At 64.5% G+C, this 18,975-nt stretch overlaps 1 protein-coding gene across 1 annotated transcript; it reads right to left on the reverse strand.

Moving 5' to 3' along the window:
• Positions 1 to 801: 801 nt before the first annotated feature.
• CABP7 (calcium binding protein 7) lies at positions 802 to 9,516 on the reverse strand. Its single transcript, XM_075167087.1, has 5 exons — positions 9,408 to 9,516; positions 5,672 to 5,815; positions 4,052 to 4,164; positions 3,219 to 3,372; positions 802 to 3,087 (listed from the first exon to the last, which is right to left on the reverse strand). The coding sequence occupies exons 1-5, from the start codon at positions 9,514 to 9,516 to the stop codon at positions 2,960 to 2,962; spliced, it is 648 nt and encodes a 215-aa protein (XP_075023188.1). The 3' UTR covers positions 802 to 2,959.
• Positions 9,517 to 18,975: the final 9,459 nt, after the last annotated feature.

The following is an 18,975-nucleotide window of genomic DNA, read 5'->3' on the forward strand; positions in this document are numbered from 1 at the left end:
TGGGGACAGGATGGGGACAGAGATGGAAATAAGGATGGGAATGAGGACGGGGACGGGGATGGGGACGGGGATGGGGACGGGGACGGGGATGAGGATGGGGAGAGGGGACAGACACAGGGATGGGGCTGAGACCATCCCACACTGCTTGCAGAGTCCAAGAGACAAATAACCTTTACTAACTTCTTCCCTTCCTATCCCAAAACCCTCCTCGGTGCTACGGCAATCTCAGCACTGCGAACCCCGTGGGTTTGCTCTGCCCGGCCGGGACCGACGGCAGCGCCCACTCAGGGTCCTTCTCCCTCCCACCTCCCCTCACCCGCGGCAGCCCTGCACCTCCCCGGCACCTTCCCTCGTCCCGCTGCAGCGCTCGCATAGTAAGATTTTTTCCTTTCCTAGCGAGCATTTAATTAAATTAGCGAGGAGCAGCCGCAATGAGCCGTCCCCGGCTGCGGCAGAGCGGTGCGAGGCCGGCGCACGGGGAACGTGGCCGGGACCCCGTGCTGCCCGCCTGCAGCCCGGCTGCTCCTGAATCGGGAGCTGCGATCTCCAAACCTGCCTGAAGAAATCCCTTCTCCCAATTCCCATTAAAATTAATTGAGCAGCTTTGAAAAGCTGAGCTTGGGGGATCACATTATTCCTTTTATCTAATTTTTCTTTTATGTTATTGTATTTTCTAGCAAATTAAATTGTCCTCTTTTCCTTTTTGGCCACCTTATGTTTATTCACAGCATCTATAATGGATCTGGTTAAAAATATACACACACACACACACACACATCTCCAAGGCCACGTGGCTTCCTTTGGAAATGCCAGTTCATAAAAAATCAAAACTTTCTGCGGGGAGATGGATGAAATTTCATTACGGGCGCGGAGCCTCCCCCACTTTGCGAGGCAGCCGAAATGATTTCATTGCCGTGGAGCACTTCCCATTTTCATTTCTCATTTGGACGTTCGGTTCAATTTGTTTGATAAATTACATGAGATCAAAAAAAAATAAAAAACCCCAAACCCCAAATCCATAAACGCAGCCGATTCCTCCTGGAATCCCAAAAAACGGGGTGTCCCCTGCTCAGGGCCGGGGAGGCCCGTCTGGAGGGTGAGAAATCCCAAGCAGGCGCAAGGAAATGTATTTTCCCCGGGGGTGGGGGGGGTCGAACAGGGCTCCAGGGAGATGAAGGCTGGGGTTGCCCCAGCCCCGACGCCCCGGGGATGGTCTCCTCCAGCCCCGTTCCCACACTGCCTGCGGCGGGGGGCAGCAGCCTTGCCCGATACGCTCACGGCACCGAGAGCTTCCCCTGTTTTTATTTATTATTTTAATCTATTTGCCATTAAAAATGCATCCTTCGGGGGCTCGGGGAGGGCGATCCGTTAGGCGGGGGGACCCCCCCGAGCAGACGCAGACGTGGGTGCCGCGGTGGTTTGCGTGAGCACGGCCACGCTCGGCGGGACGGCATCGCTCAGCGCAGCGGGGTTAGACCCGGGCCAGACCCCACCGTGGCGTAAATCAGGAGTAACGGGTGCTCCCCCCCCTGCCAGCCTCAGGGCAGGATCCCCAGCCCGGCCCGGGGATGGTGACCCCCCCCCAGAGCCTCTCTGAGCCCCCTGTGCCGTGAGCTGGATCCTGGCTCCCCCCGGATTTGGGTGAAAGCGTTTTGGGGAGGTGCTGAGGCTGCGTCTGCTCCCCACCGAGGCACTTCGTAAGGCGAATGGCCTCAAACCCTTCATCAACCGCCACCGTAAAATATCAGGGCACCGAGACGAGGAGCGGGGGATAAAACCGCTCGGTGCTCGCACCGATCCACGGGAAAGGGCAGGATCCACGGCTGGAGCAGGGTGGGGGGACACAGGGAGGTAACCCCCACCCCGGCACTGGTGGGAGCTGCTGGGAAGGAGCCGGGTCCCCGCTGGCCCCAGGGTTGGGGATGCTCCAGCCCCCCGGGACGCTGGGGGGCCGTGGCCCACCTCCCTTGCCGGGAGGACTCGGCCACGCACTGAGAGCAGCTCAGCAGCACCCACGGGTGGTCCCATGGCCCTACATCCACCTGGCACCCATCACCTGCCCCATGGCTGCCCCCCACATCGCCAGGAGCCCCAGCAGCCCAGAGCACTTCAGAAATCCCAGTTTTATTTCAGATCGGAAACAACCAACCAGGAAGAGAAAAAAAAATAAAATAAAATAAAACCCCAAAAACAACTCCAAAGAATGAGAAACGGCCCCAAATCTGACCCAATCCGGTGCCCAGGTGGGTGCTACATACAGGCTGGGGGTGTGCAGGGTGGGCCCCCCGGCCTCGGGGTCACTCCGGCTCTTCCCAGGGGGTGGGGGGGGTGTCGGCTCAAAGTGCATCAAGCAGGAGGTCAGCGTCGTCCCCCCATCCGGCAGATGGGGAAACTGAGGCACGGGGCAGGGGCTGGGGCAGGGGGATGGGCCGGGGGCGGGGGGGGGGGAAGGGAAATCCAGCCCTTAGCAGCCAAGTCCATGCAAACGCTCCCATCTCAAACTGGAAACCACCTCAGGCGCGTGTATTGCTTAGGGGATGATTTGGTTTTTATCATAAATATAGAGCTATAGACACTAGTATCGGTGTATCCGACGGGATCCCGCGCCCGGGGGGGGGCAATCCGCCCCGGCGCGGGGAGGGGCAGCACACGGGGCTCCATGCACGTTACATGCACTTACGGTTTGGGTTTTTTTCCTCCTGGTGAGGGGGGGGGGGTTGGTTTGTTTGTGTGTTTGTGTCTTCATCAAAGTTTCCATGTTCTGCAAACAGCCATGCGATCCCATCGCCCCGGGACAGCGGGGGCCCCGTGCGGGTCTTCCCCCCCTCGGGTTTGCCCCCCCTGCCGAGGGGGGGGGGGGTTGCGTGTCTGATTCGTATATGGATCTATGTATCTCTATACTCCTCGCTGCAGGTGGCTCTGCGTCGGTGGCCGCAGGCAGGCGCTCGGGGCGGCCCCGCTACTTCATGCCGCTGCGCAGCACCTGGTTGGCGGCGATGAGCATCACGCTGATGATGAAGGCGATGGCGAAGGCGCAGATGAGGCTCTTGCGCACGCAGGTCTGCCGGATCTGCTGGCTGGAGCAGGCTGGGGGGGGTGGAGAGCCAGGGGGTTACCCCAACACCCGCCCCCCCACCCACCCCCCCACCCTGGGTACCCAGTGCCATCCCCGTGGCGTCGGGGCGGGTATTTGGCATCCCCGGCCGCCTGGCACTCACTCTCCACGTCGACGGGGCACTCCTCAGCAGTGCCCATGTGGCTCTCCTCCTCCGTCATGATGATGTTCTCGATGTCCTTCATGGAGAGGTGCTCGCAGAAGGTGTCGTACAGCAGCCGCTTCAGCTCGTCCACCGTCAGCTTCTGCATGTCGCACTGCGGGGAGCGGGCAGGGGGCTCGGGCGGGGGCTGACCCCACGGTCAGCGGGGCACGGTGATGCTGTGGGGTCCCCCGGCACCCTTGGGTGCTGTGTTTTGGATGGATCTCCCCCCCCATTCTTGGCAGGGAAATGTCTGGTGTCCTGCCGACCCCCCGGCAGAGCGGGGCTGGCTGGTCCCACGAGGGGCACCCAGCGGGTGCTCGCACCATCCGCCACCCCGTGCCATGGCCGCGACAGAAAAGCTTCAGGCTGGTGTGACCTGACCCTGACCCCGACCCTGACCCTGACCCTGACCCCGACCCTAACCCTAACCTGGAGCCTGAGCTTAACCCTCGCCTTAACCCCAACCCTAAACCTGACCCTAACCCTGATCCTGAACCTAACCCTGACCCCAACCCTGACCCAACCCTAAACCTGACCCTAATCCTGATCCTAAACCTAACCCTGACCCCAACCCTTAAACCAAGTCTAATCCTAACCCAGAGCCTGATCCTGATCTTAACCTTCACCCTCACCCCAACTCCAGCCTTGATCCTAATCTTAACCCTGACCCTAATCCTAACCCTCACCCTAACCTTAACCCCAACCCTGACCTTGACCCTGACCCCGAGCTGTCCCCCAGTGCGGGGGCTGGGGGTGCTGGACCCCCCGGGTGGGAGGTGGGGGGTCCCTACCTTCCAGAAGACGGTGTCGAAGTCCGTGCCGTGGAACTTCTCCGGGATGCCCGAGGTGGACAGCTTGGGCCCCAGTAACGTCACAAACTCCTCAAAGTCCACCTGCCCGTCACCTGCGGGACACGGAGGCGGCCGTCACCCCCTGCCCGGGCATGGGGGCACGTGTGACCCCCGCCCCCCCAAGGGTCCCCATGGGGGGGGCACCCCGCCGGGACTCGGTGATGCTCAGATGTACCCCCGCTCCTGCGCAGCCCGGGGGGGTCCTGCTCCAAGCCTTGGTGTTTTTTGGGGGGACCCCACTGCCTGGGGACACCTTGCTCTGGGGCAGCCTGCGGGGACCCTGCTTCTGGGTACGGCATTTGGGGGGCCCAGGTAGCACCCAGAGCCCCCCCATCCCACCGCGGAGTCACTAACACCCACCCGCGATGGCCCGGAGCAGCAGCCGGTATTACAGGACCTTGGACTTCACAAGCCAGGGACCCCCAAACTGCCTGGGGACCCCCAATATCAGCCAGGACCCCCATGGCTGGTCAGGGACCACCAAAACCAGCTGGGGACCCCAACACCAGCTGCGGACCTCCAGCAAAGTTAGGGGTCCCCCAATATTGGCCAGGATGCCCAACACTGGGGGTCCCCAGTGCCAGCTGGGACCCCAATGCCCTCTGGGGACCTCCCAGTGCTACCTGGAGACCCCCAGTGCTGGCTGGGGACCCCCAAAACCAACCAGGAGCCCCAACACTGGGTGGGGACATCCAACAAAGTTTGGGGTCCCCAACACCAGCTGGGATGTCCAACACTGGCGGGGGTCCCCAGTGCCGGCTGAGACCCCCAGTACCAACTGGGGACCCCCAATGTAAGCTGGGTCCCCCCAATGCCGACTGGGGCCCCCCAATGCTGGCTGGGGACTCCCAACACCATCCAGGACCCCAAGCACCAGCTGGAACCCTAATTCCAGCTGGGACCCCAATGCCAGTTGGGGACCCCCGTGGTGGCCGGGACTCCGGGGGGGTGCTGGGAAGGGGTGGGGGCAGGGTGCCGCCGGGCTGGCCGTATCCTGCGGCTGCGGAGGATGCTGGTGCCGGGGCTGTCAGGCCAGCACTAACGATGAGTAATGAAGGGAGCGGCGGCTTGGCAGCGCTGCCGGAAAGGCTTTTAAATGGGGGGGAAAAAAAAAAGGAAACCAATAAATTAACGAGCTCTTTAAGGTCCCGACGAGCGCGGGAGCGACAGGGACAGGCCGACGGTGGCAGCAAGTGCTGGAGGCGCGCGGCCAGCCCGGCCCGCTGGGTGGGGAGGGCATGGCCCTGGGTGCAGGACCCAACCCAGGGTGCAGGATGCGGCCCCGGCAGGTTTGCCGAGCCGGGAGAGTTGCCGTTCCTCCCTGCAAGTGCTCCAGGATCGTTAAATCCTCCTAAACGAAGCTGGGGTGGCGATGATGATGATGATGATGGAAGAGCGGGAGGCTCCAGGCACGAAGCAGAGCCTGGATCAGGCCCTCCCGCGTCCCACGTCGGGTCCGGCAGCCACCAGCCAGCGGGGCGGAAATGGGGCAAATTGGGTGTTTCACCAAAGGGAGGGTGCTGGGGGTCCCGTCCCCCTCCCGGGGCACCGGGGTCCTACCGTCCATGTCGAGGCGCTGGATGATGACTTCCAGCTCCACCTCGTTGGGCATGTAGCCCAGGGAGCGCATGGCCGTGCCCAGCTCCTGCTTGGAGATGAAGCCGTTGCCATCCCGGTCGAACACCTTGAAGGCTTCGCGGATCTCTGCGGGGGGAGCGGGGATCAGTCCCGGCCACCCCCCGCCAGCCCCGGCACCCCCCAACCCCGGTCCCCCCATAGGCAGCGCTGGTGGCCCCAAATGAACCACCCGTCCCTCCGGCCGCAGTGGGGTCCCCCTTCCAGAGGGGAAACTGAGGCAAGGTCTTTGCTCCAACTCCAGCCGCCCGCTCACAGCACCCACCCTGCCCTTGCCACCGCCCGGCCCTCTGCAGCCGAAAACCCGGCATCCTGCCCCAAAAATGCCCTCCTGGGATGTGCTCGAGCTTGGGGCACCCGCCAGGGTGGGGGCTGCGGGGGGCGGGGAGACCCCCACGGCGCTGCAGCAGCCGGCTGGGAGCATGCCTGTGCCCTGGGTGCTGGCACGGGGAGGGTGCTGGGTGTGCCAGCACCCACGTCCTCCCTGGGGACTTCGCACCCATCACAGGGGTACGGGGTGGGTGCCGGAGCTGTGCCGCGCCTCAGCCAAAAAAGAAGTACCAACTCTCACCGGGATCCCTTCGGTGTTCAGGCCACTCCCGCGCCGAGGACGATGGGATGGAGGGGGGAGAAAGTGGGAGGATTTGGGGTTTCTGGCTCAAAATGAGCCCCAGGGCGCAGGGGCAGATCCCTGCGGGGTGGCAGGGAGAGGCTGCGCCGAGCTCAGAGGGCAGCGGGGAAACCGAGGCACGGCGCTTGCCACGCCGCGTGGCTGTCGCCCACCCAAAAGCCTGGCGGTGCCCGTCGGCTCCATCCCGCCTCCCGCTGCGCTCGGGGCTTTGCTGCTTTTTTGGGGGAGTTTCTGCCTTTTTGATGTCCCCCCGACACGCGGAGCTGGAACCGGGCTGATGGGAAAGAAGGGAGCAGGCGAGTTCGCATCGGGAACACCGGGAAGCCGGGCCGGGATGTCGGTGCCCTCGTCCTTCGCCGGGTGGCAAAGCTGCCGGCAGCGGGCAGCACGAAGGTGCAGGTCTTTGCCGGCGGCCGGCGGGGTTCGTGGTGGAGGAGAAACTGGGGCCAAGAACTTTGGGTTTGGGGGGGAAGAACCCAGGTAGGGTGGTGCTATCGGTCCCCAGCGCTTGTGGACGTCCCTGCCCGGCTGATGGCCCATCGGTGACATCTTCTGAGGTGTTTTGGGGGAGTTTTGGGGGTTTTTGGCCTGCCAACGGGTAAAGCTTCTCCATGGCCGGCGTCCCTGCCTGGGCAAGGGGGTGCTCCTGGTTCCCCCTGCGCTCGTGGGGAGCCCCGCTCCAGGCCAGGCACCCCCAGAGTTCATCCTTCGAGGACGCTCACCCCAGCCCACCCAAAGGTTGTTCCCTGTGTTGGGGGAAAAGCGAGGACGTGCCCCAACAGCGGCCAAGCTGGGGGCCCATTGGGGGTGTCCCCCCCTGCCAGCCGGGGCACCCCGACTCTCCCCGGCCCAGCCAGCAGCACCCTGCTCCGGTTTGCACCCTGTGTCTTCCCAGCCCCAACGCGGAGCCCCGCGGGCGGCTGGGTGTCACAAATGTCCCCCAAACCGGAGGGTGACCGGGGGGAGGTGGGAGCGGGTGGCAGCAGGGCCCCCCCCCGCAGCGGTGCGGGTGTCTGGCGCCTCGCAGGGTCACCTTGGGGCTCCCGCCGCTGCCATCGATCCCTGCGGCCACGCGGCGCAGCGGGCATGCAGCCGCAGGTGGGGTGCTGGGGGGGGAGCCCTGGGCTGGGAGCACCCCGGGGCCTGTCAGCACCCGTCAGTGCTGCGCGAGGCTGGGTGCATCGCCACAATGCGCCGGCGCACGTGCACGCACACGCGGCGAGTGTGCGCACACACAGACCCTGCAGTCAGGCTGCGCACGCGCACACCGATGCACAGGCACGTGCTGCAGTCAGGCTGTGCGCACACACACCTTGCAGCGATGCCGTACTTGTGTGTGCACGCATGCACCAACGCCTTGCAGCGATGTACTTGTGCATGCCCACGCACACACGCAAACACCTCGCAGCAACGCTGTAGTTGGGCGTGCACACACATGGACGCACGACCACGTTGCAGCGATGTGCTTGTGCATGCACACCCCCCCCACCACCTTGCAGTGATGCTGTACTTGTGCGTGCACACACGCAGACACACACACAACCATCCTGCAGCAACGCTGTACTTGGGCATGCACACACACACCTTGCAGCGATGCTGTGCTTGTGCATGCACACACGCACACAACACCTTGCAGCGATGCTGTGCTTGTGCGTGCACACACAGACACAACACCTTGCAGTGACGCTGTACTTGTGCATGCACACAACACCTTGCAGTGACGCTGTACTTGTGCATGCACACATGCAGACGCACACAGAGCCACAGTGCAGCGATGTACTTGTGCATGCACAGACACCCCTTGCAGTGACGCTGTACTTGTGCATGCACACACGCACACACACTCTCTCTGCAGCAGGGCTGTGCACATGAACCCGTCCTGCTCTGACGCTGTACGTGTGCGCACACACCCTGCAGCGCGGCTGTACGTGTGCACACACACGCTGCAGTGATGCTGCCCGTGTGCACACACACACACACCCACACCCTGCAGCGAGGCTGCGCGTGTGCATAAAACCGCGTGAGCACACGCGCACAACGTGCAGCGGGGCCGTACGAAGGGGTGCGTGTACCCACTGGTGCACACAGGCGCACACAACCCCTGCAGTCAGGCTGTAAATGGGCACGTAAGCGCACACGCACACAACCTGCAGAGCTGTGGGCGCGCACACACTCTCGCACACCCGGCGTGAGCCCCTGCCCGGGGGTCCTGGCCAGGCCAGAGCCCCTCACCCCCAGCCTTGGGGCTCTGTGCCTCAGTTTCCCCACGGGGAGTCCCCAGGGGCTCCAGGCCTGATGCCGAGCCCCCTCCATCCTCTCCCGAAGGCGCAGCGGGGCTGTGCATGGGGCCGCCCCGTGCCTCAGTTTACCCCGTGGTGCCAGCGCTGGGGCCGCGATGGGAGCCAGGGGCCGGGGGTGCTGCAGCCCTTTCCCCCCGCGCCCGGCGGAGCGGGGCTCCCTGGGGACACCCCGAACCGTGGCGGCCCGGGGGATATCGGCAGCGCCCATCCCGCCACCCCAGCAAACTTTTGGGGTGGAAAAGGCCATTCTGGCGATAGCGAGCTGAGACCGGCCCCGCTCATCGCACGGGTGGGCAGAGCCCCGGCGGCCGCTCCTCCCGGCGGGAGCCCGGTGGCACTGGGACTGCGTGGGGCTGCCGTGACCCAGGTGGGATGACACGGGTGACAGCCGCCCCCACGGCCCCCCGCGCCGCCAGCCGCTGTCATATTATGACAGCGGGGAGGGTGGCCCCGCCACGCCGGGGGGTCCAGCCCCGCGCCGCCACCGCCGGTCCCTGCTGTGTCATATTGTCACAACGGCGACACCGGGGCCGGGACCCCCCCCCGCCCCGCCACCGGCTCTCTCCCACGCTTTCCTTCCTCCCCTCCTCCTCCTCCCCCCCATCCATCCATCCGCATCCCGCTCGCCTTAAACCTCCCCACGGCGCCGGGGGGGGGGGCCGCGCACCCCAAACCCCCCCGCACCCCACACGGGATGGGGCCCCCCCAGCCCCCTGCCCCCCCCGCTCACCCTCCAGCTCGTCCTCGGGGATCTCCACGGGGTGCTGCTCGGCGAGGATGTTGGGGACGGTGTAGATCCCCCGGTACATCAAAGCCGCCGTCACCGGGTGGAAAGGCATCTTCGGGGCTTCCCAAAAGCCAAAGTTTCAACCCAAATCTCCCCGGGGGGGGGCCCCCAGCCGGTACCGGGGGACGCTAAAAACAAGTTACCGGTGCCCGCCGCCCCCCGCCCGGCACCCACCGGCCAGGGGGGCCAGGGCGGGCGGGCGCTCCCCGTCCTCCGGGGCCGGCGGTGGGACGGGGCTGGCGGCGGAGCCCCTCACCGGGCAGTCACGGCGCGGGGGGGGTCCGCGCCGGAGGAGGCTGGGGGCGGCCCGGTTCCCCCGCGCACATGCCCGCCCGAAGTGGAAACGGGAGGCGAAAGCATCCAGGCACCGGCTAAATCCCGGCGGCGGCGGCGGCGGGGGGGACGGGGCTGGCCATGCCGCTCCGGGGCCCCCCCTCCGCCAGCCCCGGGCCGCTCACAGCCCCCGGGGGGCCGCTGCCGGCGGGCCACGCTCCCCGGCGGGGCCCGGCATGGCGGGGCCGAGGCCGAGGGCGGCCTCTTCTTCTTCCTCCTCTCTCCTCCTCCTCCTCCTCTTCCTCCCCGCTAAGTGTCCCGGGCAGGGCCGGGGCTCGGCTCCCCGCCGCTGGCTCAGCCCCCGCCGCCGCGCACACGCTCCCCCCCCGCCGCCGGCGGCAGACGGAGCATCCTCGGCCGCGGCCCCGGGGAAGCGGCGGCGGAATCCGGGGAGAAGCGGCGGGGCCGGGCGGGTTTTGAACGGTCCCGCCTGGCAAATGGGGCTGGGGGCGGGGGGGCGGGGGGTGGTGCCTCCCCCCCGGGGGGGGTCGGAGGGGGGGAGTTGCGGCAAAGAGGGTGTCACAGCCAGCCGTGAGGGTCCCGGGCCGGATCCTGCCCCGGCGGGTGCTGCCGGAGAGGCTCGGGGTGGGTGCTCGGGGGGGGGGGCTGGGTGGTGGAGAACGGCGGCACCCCGTGTCTGGGCAGTTGTCACCCCAGGGTCCCCACACGCAGCACCCCGTGCCCAGGCAGTCGTCACCCCGAGGTGCCCACACATGGCACCCCAGGCTGTCATCACCCCAAAGTCCCTGCAGGCAGCACCTTGCACCAGGGCAGCCATCACCCCGAGGTCCCCGCACATGGCACCCCGTTCCCGGGCAATCGTCACCCCAGGGTCCCCATACTTGGCACCCCAGGCTGCCATCACCCCGAGGTCCCCACATGCAGCACCCCAGGCCATCATCATCCCAAAGTCCCTGCACACAGCACCCTGGGCCAGGGCAGTCGTCACGCCGAGGTCCCCAGGGTGCTGCGGGGTGGCCGGGACACCACGACCGGACCCCCCGCTCCCGCACCGGGGCAAAAATGAGCCTGGACGAGGAGCGCAGCGGGGCCGGGAGCCAAGCCCTCCCTCCCCACCCCTGTTTCCAGTTGCCCCCCACTACCCCCCAAGCCCTGATCACATTTTCCCACTTATTTCTCACTTTGTCATTGATTAATCACAGTCGGGCTCACGTGCCGGGGTGGCTCCCCGCTGTGCCATGTCCCCGCGGCATCCGTGTCCCCACGGCATCTGGCTGTGCCCGGTACCCGGGCAGGGATGCTGCCCAGGATCTGGGGTCTCTCTCCTCCCAAGTCCCACCGTCCGCCTTGCCTGGCTTGTCTCCCTGGGTGGGGGTGGCCCCGGCAGACCCTGGCCCATTGGGAGACGGGGGTCACGGTGTCCCCCGTGCCTTGGTGGCATCTCCCTGGCTGGGCACGGTGACGTGGGGAGGCTGCCAAAGCCCCCGCTCCCCGCCGGAGGCTGCCTTCGGAGGTGCTGTGGTGGGAGGGAAGGGGTTGGGGGAAGAGGGAAAATGTCCCCAGAGCCGTAACGGGGTGGGAAAGAAAAAGGGGGACAGTCGGTATCTCTCAGGCGCTCATCTGAACCCCAAAGATGCTCAAGAGCGATGAGGAAACTGAGGCACAGCTGGACAGGCTCCAGATGTGCTTCTCGTGTTGGGACTATCACGAGAACCCCCAAAATTTCAGAATGGGGTTCCTGCCGCTCCAACCTCATCATTAAAATCCCTCCGGCATCCCGCAGCCGCCCCGGCCACGTGCTCAGCCTCAGCCGTTGCCTCATTCAGTTCAACGCTGCCGGGAATTTTGGGGCAGACGGCAGCTCCGACCTGCCCCGGCCCTAAACCCTCCACCTCCGGCGGGAGCATCGGCCGGGACCCCACGCCAGGGCTCCCCAAAACCCATCGACCTTCCCCAGGCGCCTCCCGGCAGCGCTGCCTGTGCAGCCGCCGGTTGATTTTAACCAGTTGGGGTCTCCTTTAAGCTATTTTTTAGCTGGGAGAAATTTCCTTTCTCTGGCAGCGGAAAACCACCACGGCCGCGCTCCCGAGCTGGGGAATTTCAGGGCTGATCAAATCCCCGCTGCTCCGGGATGTCAGCTCCCAGGGCAGGATCCTTCCTCCCGGGATGTCACGGCTCAGGGGTGGCTTTTTCCTGCTTTGATAAAACTTCATCCTCCACCGGGGCTTGGGAGAGCGTTGGGGCACACGGACCCGCACCCCACGGGGAGTCTCCGGTGTCTAATACCGCGGTTGAGCTCACAGCACGGCCCCGGGGGGAGGATGCTGATAACAACAAGGGACTTTTGGGGAGAAAGAAGCCCAAAAAGGCAAAGCAGCTTAATTGAAAAATCTCCTCCTTTTTTCTTAGTGGATCAATTTGCTCCTCAATGTTAACGAAGTTGCCCTCCCAATTAATTCTCCATTTCCCCACCGGAGGCCCCGGGGTGGAAACTCATTAATTTCTCACCACCCAAACCCCGGCAGAAATAATAGCGCAAATTTCTGGGCTTTTCCCCACAAATTCCCCCGGGAGATCTCGGCGCTTGGCAGCAACGGGGACCTGTCGGAGCATCCTTCCCCGCGGATGGGGGAGGCAACCGGTCCGTCCCGGCTCCTGCTGCTTCATCCCTGGGGACGGAGGGCGTGAGGACGCAGAGGCACGGGGGGGAAAATGAGAATTAAACGATGGCTTCATTGCATTTGAAGTTGTGATTGGTTTTTGACTCATTAGGGATCATCAGCGGAGCATCTCGGCATTTCCCCTGGAGACTCCCATCCTGCTCGGCCGCACCGCCCTCTTCCTCACGGGATGAAGGCTGGGACCTTCCCCCGGTACAATCTGCGCCGTCGCCCACCGCTCTGATGCGATGTCCTCGCTTGGTTTGGGGTGGGAAGCTCTGAATTGGTTTCCTCAGACCTCGGTCCATCACCACACACTGAGATGATGGAGCGGAGGCAGCGGCGTTCCCAAACCCCAGGGATTTCAGCTTAAAATCCCAGCCAGAACTGGGTGATTTACACATTTCCCGCATCGCTGGGATGTTGCAAATGTTCCTCTTCATAATTCTCCCATTATTTTATCAGCGGTTCCTCTTCACAATTCTCCTGTTACTTTCTTAGGGGCTCGGGCCAGCCTTGCCAGCAGGTCAATGCCACCTCTCCCCCCATCCCTTCATCCTTCCCGTGACGGCAGCACCTTCCCGACACTCTCGGGCAGTACCCTAATTAGCTGATTCCGCTAACGAGGCAGGAGAAGCGCGATCCAGGCCTGGCGTTTTGCATCTTATTTGCAGCTTTGCGAGGATCTTGCTCTCAAGAGCTTTTGCTCCCGGGTTTGCATCCCGACATCAACGTCTTTATTTCTCTCAGGAAGATTGGGAGGGGGGGGAATTAAAAGGAATAAAACCCCGCTGGCACAGGGATTTGTCTGATTTGTCTTTAATTTAATTTCTCCTCCTGGTTCCGAACTGAGCTCCCTCGGCCTCCCCTGGCAGGGCGGAGGTGCCCCTCTCGCTCCCCGCCGGCCCCCTGCCCAGCAGAGGCGCCGGTGCTGGATTCTCCCCCGCCCTGAGCGTATCCTGCCAGCTCCATTTCTCCGGGTGTTTGCAAGTCCGGCCTCTGCCACGTCCCCCAATTGAAATTCCCAATTGTCCTTGCGGAGGAGAGAGGGAATCTGCCAGGGATGGGATGAGGACGGATGAGGATGAGGATGGGATAGGGATGGGGATGGGGTTGGAGATGGGATGGGATGGGATGGGATGGGATGGGGATGGCATGGGGATGGGGATGGGGTCGGAGATAGGGTGGGGATGGATGAGAATGAGGATGAGGATGGGGATGGGGATGGGGATGGGATGAGGATGAGGATTGGGATGGGGATGGGGATGGGATGGGGATGGGGTTGGAGATGGGATGGGGATGAGGATGAGGATTGGGATGGGGATGGGATGGGATGGGATGGGATGGGATGGGATGGGATGGGGATGGGGATGGCATGGGGTCGGAGATAGGGTGGGGATGGATGAGGATGAGGATGAGGATGGGGATGGGGATGGGATGAGGATGAGGATTGGGATGGGGATGGGATGGGGATGGGATGGGATGGGATGGGGACGGGGTTGGAGATGGGATGGGGATGAGGATGAGGATTGGGATGGGGATGGGGATGGGATGGGATGGGATGGGGATGGGGATGGCATGGGGATGGGGATGGGGTTGGAGATAGGATGGGGATGGATGAGAATGAGAATGAGGATGAGGATGGGGATGGGGATGAGGATTGACATGGGGATGGGATGGAGATGAGGATGGGATAGGGATAGGGACGGGGTTGGAGATGGGATGGGGATGAGGATGAGGATTGGGATGGGGATGGGGATGGGGATGGGATGGGATGGGGATGAGGATGGGATAGGGATGGGGATGGGATGGGGATGGGGTTGGAGATAGGATGGGGATGAGGATGGGGATGGCATGGGGATGGGGTTGGAGATCGGATGGGGATGAGGATGGGGATGGCATGGGGATGGGGTTGGAGATGGGATGGGGATGGGATGGGGATCCCTCACAGGGATAGAAAAGCTCACAGGGATGGGGAAACCTGGCAGAGATGGGGATGGGATGGTGCAAACCTGGGCTGGGTGCCCTCAAATCCCCCAGGACAACCCCACAGATAACTCACCCCGAGGCAGCGTGAGGATGCTGGGGCGGGGGGCGGCACCACAGTCTCCTCCGGGATATAACATCGCTCCCGCCGAGCGCAGGGAGGGGACGTGAGCGGCCCAGGGTGGCCGTTGTGTCATTTTAAAGTCACCCGCTGGCACCGAGCCCTCAGAGGTGCCGGAGGCATCAATCTCCCGGGGCCGTTGCTGTCAGCTGGGTATTTAGTGAAATGTTTCTTAAATGAACGCTTGATGGAAGAAGAGGGATGGCTGCAACGTACCGAGCCGCAAGGTTATCCCTGCCGCCGCGCCGGCTGCCAGCTCCCAGCGCCCGCTATTAAACCTGGGGAGGGCGGCTGCGATAACCCTGGGGAGGTTTCGGGAGCCGCTACCCGGCGCGGCCGTGGCCGTTCCCGCACTGGGATGTATTTCGGAACAAATCACACCTCTGGTGGCGGATTCCAGGGCAAAGCTCCAGTAGCTGGTGCAGGTGGGGAGGGAAAGGGGAACGGGAAAGGCTTTGGGAGCCCCATTTAATTTGGGTTCCCAAGGGGGAAAACAGCCCCTCCGTGGGAGGAGGCGGAACTTCTGCTTAGGGTTAATTTTTCTTTATGAAAACTGGGAAAAATTGAAATGAGCCTGTTCTTAGCATCCCTCCGAGCGGATGCAGCCCGGGATGCTGAGGACGGCGGTGACTCCACTTGCTCCTGCCAAGAGACCGAGCGGGGAGACAACTCCCAGAGACCTCAGACAAGGACCTTCTCCAACTCATTAACAGCGTAAAAAAGATCCGTGAGAGGCGAAGCCTGCCGGGGAAGGCATAAAGGAAGAGGAATAAATGCAACAAAACCCACGTTACAGCTCCTGTGCATCTGTGGTCACTGAGCGGCTTTTCTTTGCTACAACCAACGTTGAAGTCGGACTCCAAAATAAAACCCTTGGCTGAGCATTAAAACTGTTTGGAAACAGCTTCCGCGCCTCCCTCGCAGCATCCCTACGGCCTTTTCCTCTGCACGCGTCACCCCAACAAATCTCCTTGCAATGAGATTTGCCTTCAGGACACGGCTGTGCCGGGCCCGGCTCTGCTCCCACCCCGCCACTGGCACACCGGCGATGCTCACCGGGAGACACCGGCAATCAGCCGTGCCATGCCGGCGCAGCGACCTCAGGTAGCGACATCGGCTCCATCTCTCCAGGACGCTGTGAGCTGCTGCCCCGGGATGCCCGGCATGATGATGCCAGGGTCTGGTGGTATCCGGTGCCACAATGCCAGGAGCTGCTGGTACCCAGTGCCACGACGCCAGGACCCGGCAGTACCCAGTGGCAGGGTGCCAGGACCTGGTGGCACCCAGTGCCAGGATGCCCAGGCCAGGCGGTACCCGGCACCATGATGCCCAGGCTGGCAGTAGGCAGCATCCCCGCAGGGCTGTGACGATGCCCGGTGTCCCCGCAGCAGATGATACCGTGTCCGGGTGGGAGGAGGCGACGGGAGCGGGATTCCAGCATTCCTGCTCCGGATCTGGCCCCGGGGAGGCCGGCAGGGATGATGCTGCCCAAGGAGATTAATAGGGGAGGGAAAATTAACGGCGAGGGAGAAGGGGTGGGATCCTGGCTGGCAGGATCCCAGCCGAGGCAGCGTCTCCTTCCCCAGGGCCGTGTCCCCGTCAGGGCCGGCCGTGTGCTGGTCGGCAGCGCCCGCTCGCTCTGCCCCGTGCTCGGAGAGATCTCGGCCCTTGTGCTCTCAGGGCAGCAGGTCCTGGGTGCCGGCTGGTCCCAAGCGTGATGGATGGTCCTACACCAAACCACACGGTCCTGCGACCTGCTGCATGGCCCCACACCCCACCGCATGGTCCCGCACCCCACCGCATGGCCCCACACCCCACCGCATGGTCCCGCACCCCACCGCATGGCCCCACACCCCACCGCATGGCCCCGCACCCCACCGCATGGTCCCGCACCCCACCGCATGGTCCTGCACCCCACTGCATGGTCCCACACCCCACCACATGGTCCCACACCCCACCGCATGGTCCCACACTCCACTGCGTGGTCCTGCACCCCACCGCATGGCCCCACATCCCACCGCATGGTCCTGCACCCCACCGCATGGCCCCACACCCCACTGCATGGTCCTGCACCCCACTGCATGGTCCCACAGCCTGCTGTGCAGTCCTGCCCCAAACCACAGCATCCTGCATCCCCTGTGTGGTCCTGCACCCCACCACAAGGTCAGGCACCCCATTGCATGATCTTGCACCCCACCACATGGTCCTGCACCCCACCGCATGGTCCTGCACCCCACCGCATGGTCCTGCATCTCACCATGCAGTCCCACACCCCACGGTGCAGTCCTGCACCCCATCACGTGGCCTCGCACACCATGGCATGGTCCTGCATCCCACTGTGTGGTCCTGCATTCTTGGTGTGGTCCTGCACCCCACCGCATGGCCCTGCACCCCATTGCACGGTCCTGCACCCCATCACACGGTCCTGCACCCCACCGCATGACCCTGCACCCCATCACACGGTCCTGCACCCCATCACACGGTCCTGCACCCCACCGCATGACCCTGCACCCCATCACACGGTCCTGCACCCCACCGCATGACCCTGCACCCCATCACACAGTCCTGCACCCCATCACACGGTCCTGCACCCCACCACATGGCGCAGCACCCCGTCACACCTCGCCCAGCATCCCCCCGCTCGGCCCGAGCAGCCTCCAGCGATTCATCCTCCTCCGCTCGGGGGGAAACTGGTGGCTGGAGCAGCTCCACGTGCTTTTTATTTTATGGCACCCATACGTTACCCCCTCGCCGGGCCTGAGGGGGCATCTCTGGTACCAGCCAGAGGTGTCGGCTCCGGAGCTGTGGCTTCCCCACCGGCGATCCTCCCTCTTTGCCCGTTAAGCCCCTAATTAAGCCGACAGGACACACATCGGGCTTTTAATTACAGCTTTGCGGCGGCTGCCCCAGGGGAGGTGTCGGGGCAGGGGGAGATGCACCGAGCTGGCCAGGTCTCTGCGGGAGCAGGGTGGCGGCGGGTGCCAGCCCCCGGGGAGGCACCTCCCCTCCCCTCCCCTCCCCTCCCCTCCCCTCCTCTCCCCTCTCCCTCCTCAGTTCATTTTCTTTCCCCTTTTTCCCGCTGGAAGACAAAGGGCCGGGAAGGGGAAACGGTGGAGGGGCACCCGCGGCAGCGCTGTGCCGGCCCTCGGCCGCGCCGGCGGCGATGGGTGAGGGTGGGTGCGGACGGTGGGGGCGGCGCGGGGCCGGCAGCCACCGGCCGAGGAAGGAACAAGGTCCCCATGTCCCCAGTTTGCTGTCCCCGAAGAGCAGGACCCCGGCCGGCTTTGCCCTTGCAGAGCCGTGTTTTATGTTGGCATCCCGCAATCCCAACCCAAACCAGGTGGGAGGTGAGCACCCATGGGTGCCCCGAGCTCCTCAGGGTGCCTGAGAGCAGGGATGGGGTCCCATGGGCTGCTCCCCGAATCCCCACCCTGTGCTGGGTCCCTGTTGCTGGTGGGCAGAGGGTGACACCGCAGAACCACCCGCAGCCCTGGGGTGCCCTGGCCCCCCTCAGGTCCTGCACCCGGGGTGGCCTGTGGCCAGGAGCCTGCTGTGCCGTGCCGTGCTGTGCTGTGCCATGCCATGCCGTGCTGTGCCGTGCCGTGCTGTGCTGTGCCATGCCACGCCGTGCCGTGCCGTGCCGTGCCGTGCCGTGCCATGCCATGCCGTGCCAGCCTGCATCCATTATGCAGTGAGTCAGAGCCGGGTCGGTGCTGACTGACACCCGTGTGCCAGCTCCCAGCACCCGTCCTGTGTGCCAGGGCGCCCGCTGCACCCCAACATCGCTGGGGTGCACGAGTGCACGTCCCTGCTTCACCTCCCCGCACAAATACACCTCCCTGGGCCCGCGCGCCTCTTAATGCCACTTAGTGCCAAAGCACCCCTCCTGCAGATGCCCTTCCCTTGCACAAACGTGCTTCCCCTATGGAAATGCCCTTCCCTTGCACCCCCCCCCAATGCAAGAGCACCCCTGCTGCAAGTGCAAACCCCTCGTGCAAACGCCCATCCCACCTGCAGACGCCCTTCCCCGTGCGCTGCCCTCCGAGCCCACCCCTGCAGGAGCACCCCAGGCCCCTGCAGCCGGCCCCAGCCCTGCCCGGGGGTGAGCCAGCGTCCCCCGCTCCCCCCGCTGACCCCCGCACCCGGCTCCTCCCCTCACCGCCGGAGCCACCCAGCGCCGGGGCAGCACCCCGGGGTGCAGGGGGGTGGCAGCCCATGAGTTATGGGTGGGGGGAGGCCTCGGGTGCTGTCCGGCCTCTGGCACCGCGGGATGAGGCCGGCATACCGACTGGCAGCCCCCGGAGCCGGACGGCCTCGCCGGCGCCATCCCTGCCTCAGTTTCCCTATCTGCCGCCATTCTGGGCCCTGCTCCCTGCTACAGGTTGGGGTTTGGGGACAGGGACGCTCACGCGAGCAAGAAGTTGTCCCCAGGCCAGCGCCAAAGCCACCC

Source organism: Calonectris borealis, chromosome 18 (assembly GCF_964195595.1).
Source record: "Calonectris borealis chromosome 18, bCalBor7.hap1.2, whole genome shotgun sequence".
NCBI classification, from domain to species: Eukaryota; Metazoa; Chordata; class Aves; order Procellariiformes; family Procellariidae; genus Calonectris; species Calonectris borealis.

What these genes read in the sequence shown, in the direction of transcription:
- CABP7 (XM_075167087.1), bottom strand. Translation starts at nt 9,516, where the DNA reads ATGCCTTTCCACCCGGTGACGGCGGCTTTGATGTACCGGGGGATCTAC. An exon ending in CCAGCGCCTCGACATGGACG is followed by an intron (nt 4,165 to 5,671) that starts GTAGGACCCCGG and finishes CGTGTCCCGCAG; the next exon opens with GTGACGGGCAGGTGGACTTT. An exon ending in TCGACACCGTCTTCTGGAAG is followed by an intron (nt 3,373 to 4,051) that starts GTAGGGACCCCC and finishes CGCTCCCCGCAG; the next exon opens with TGCGACATGCAGAAGCTGAC.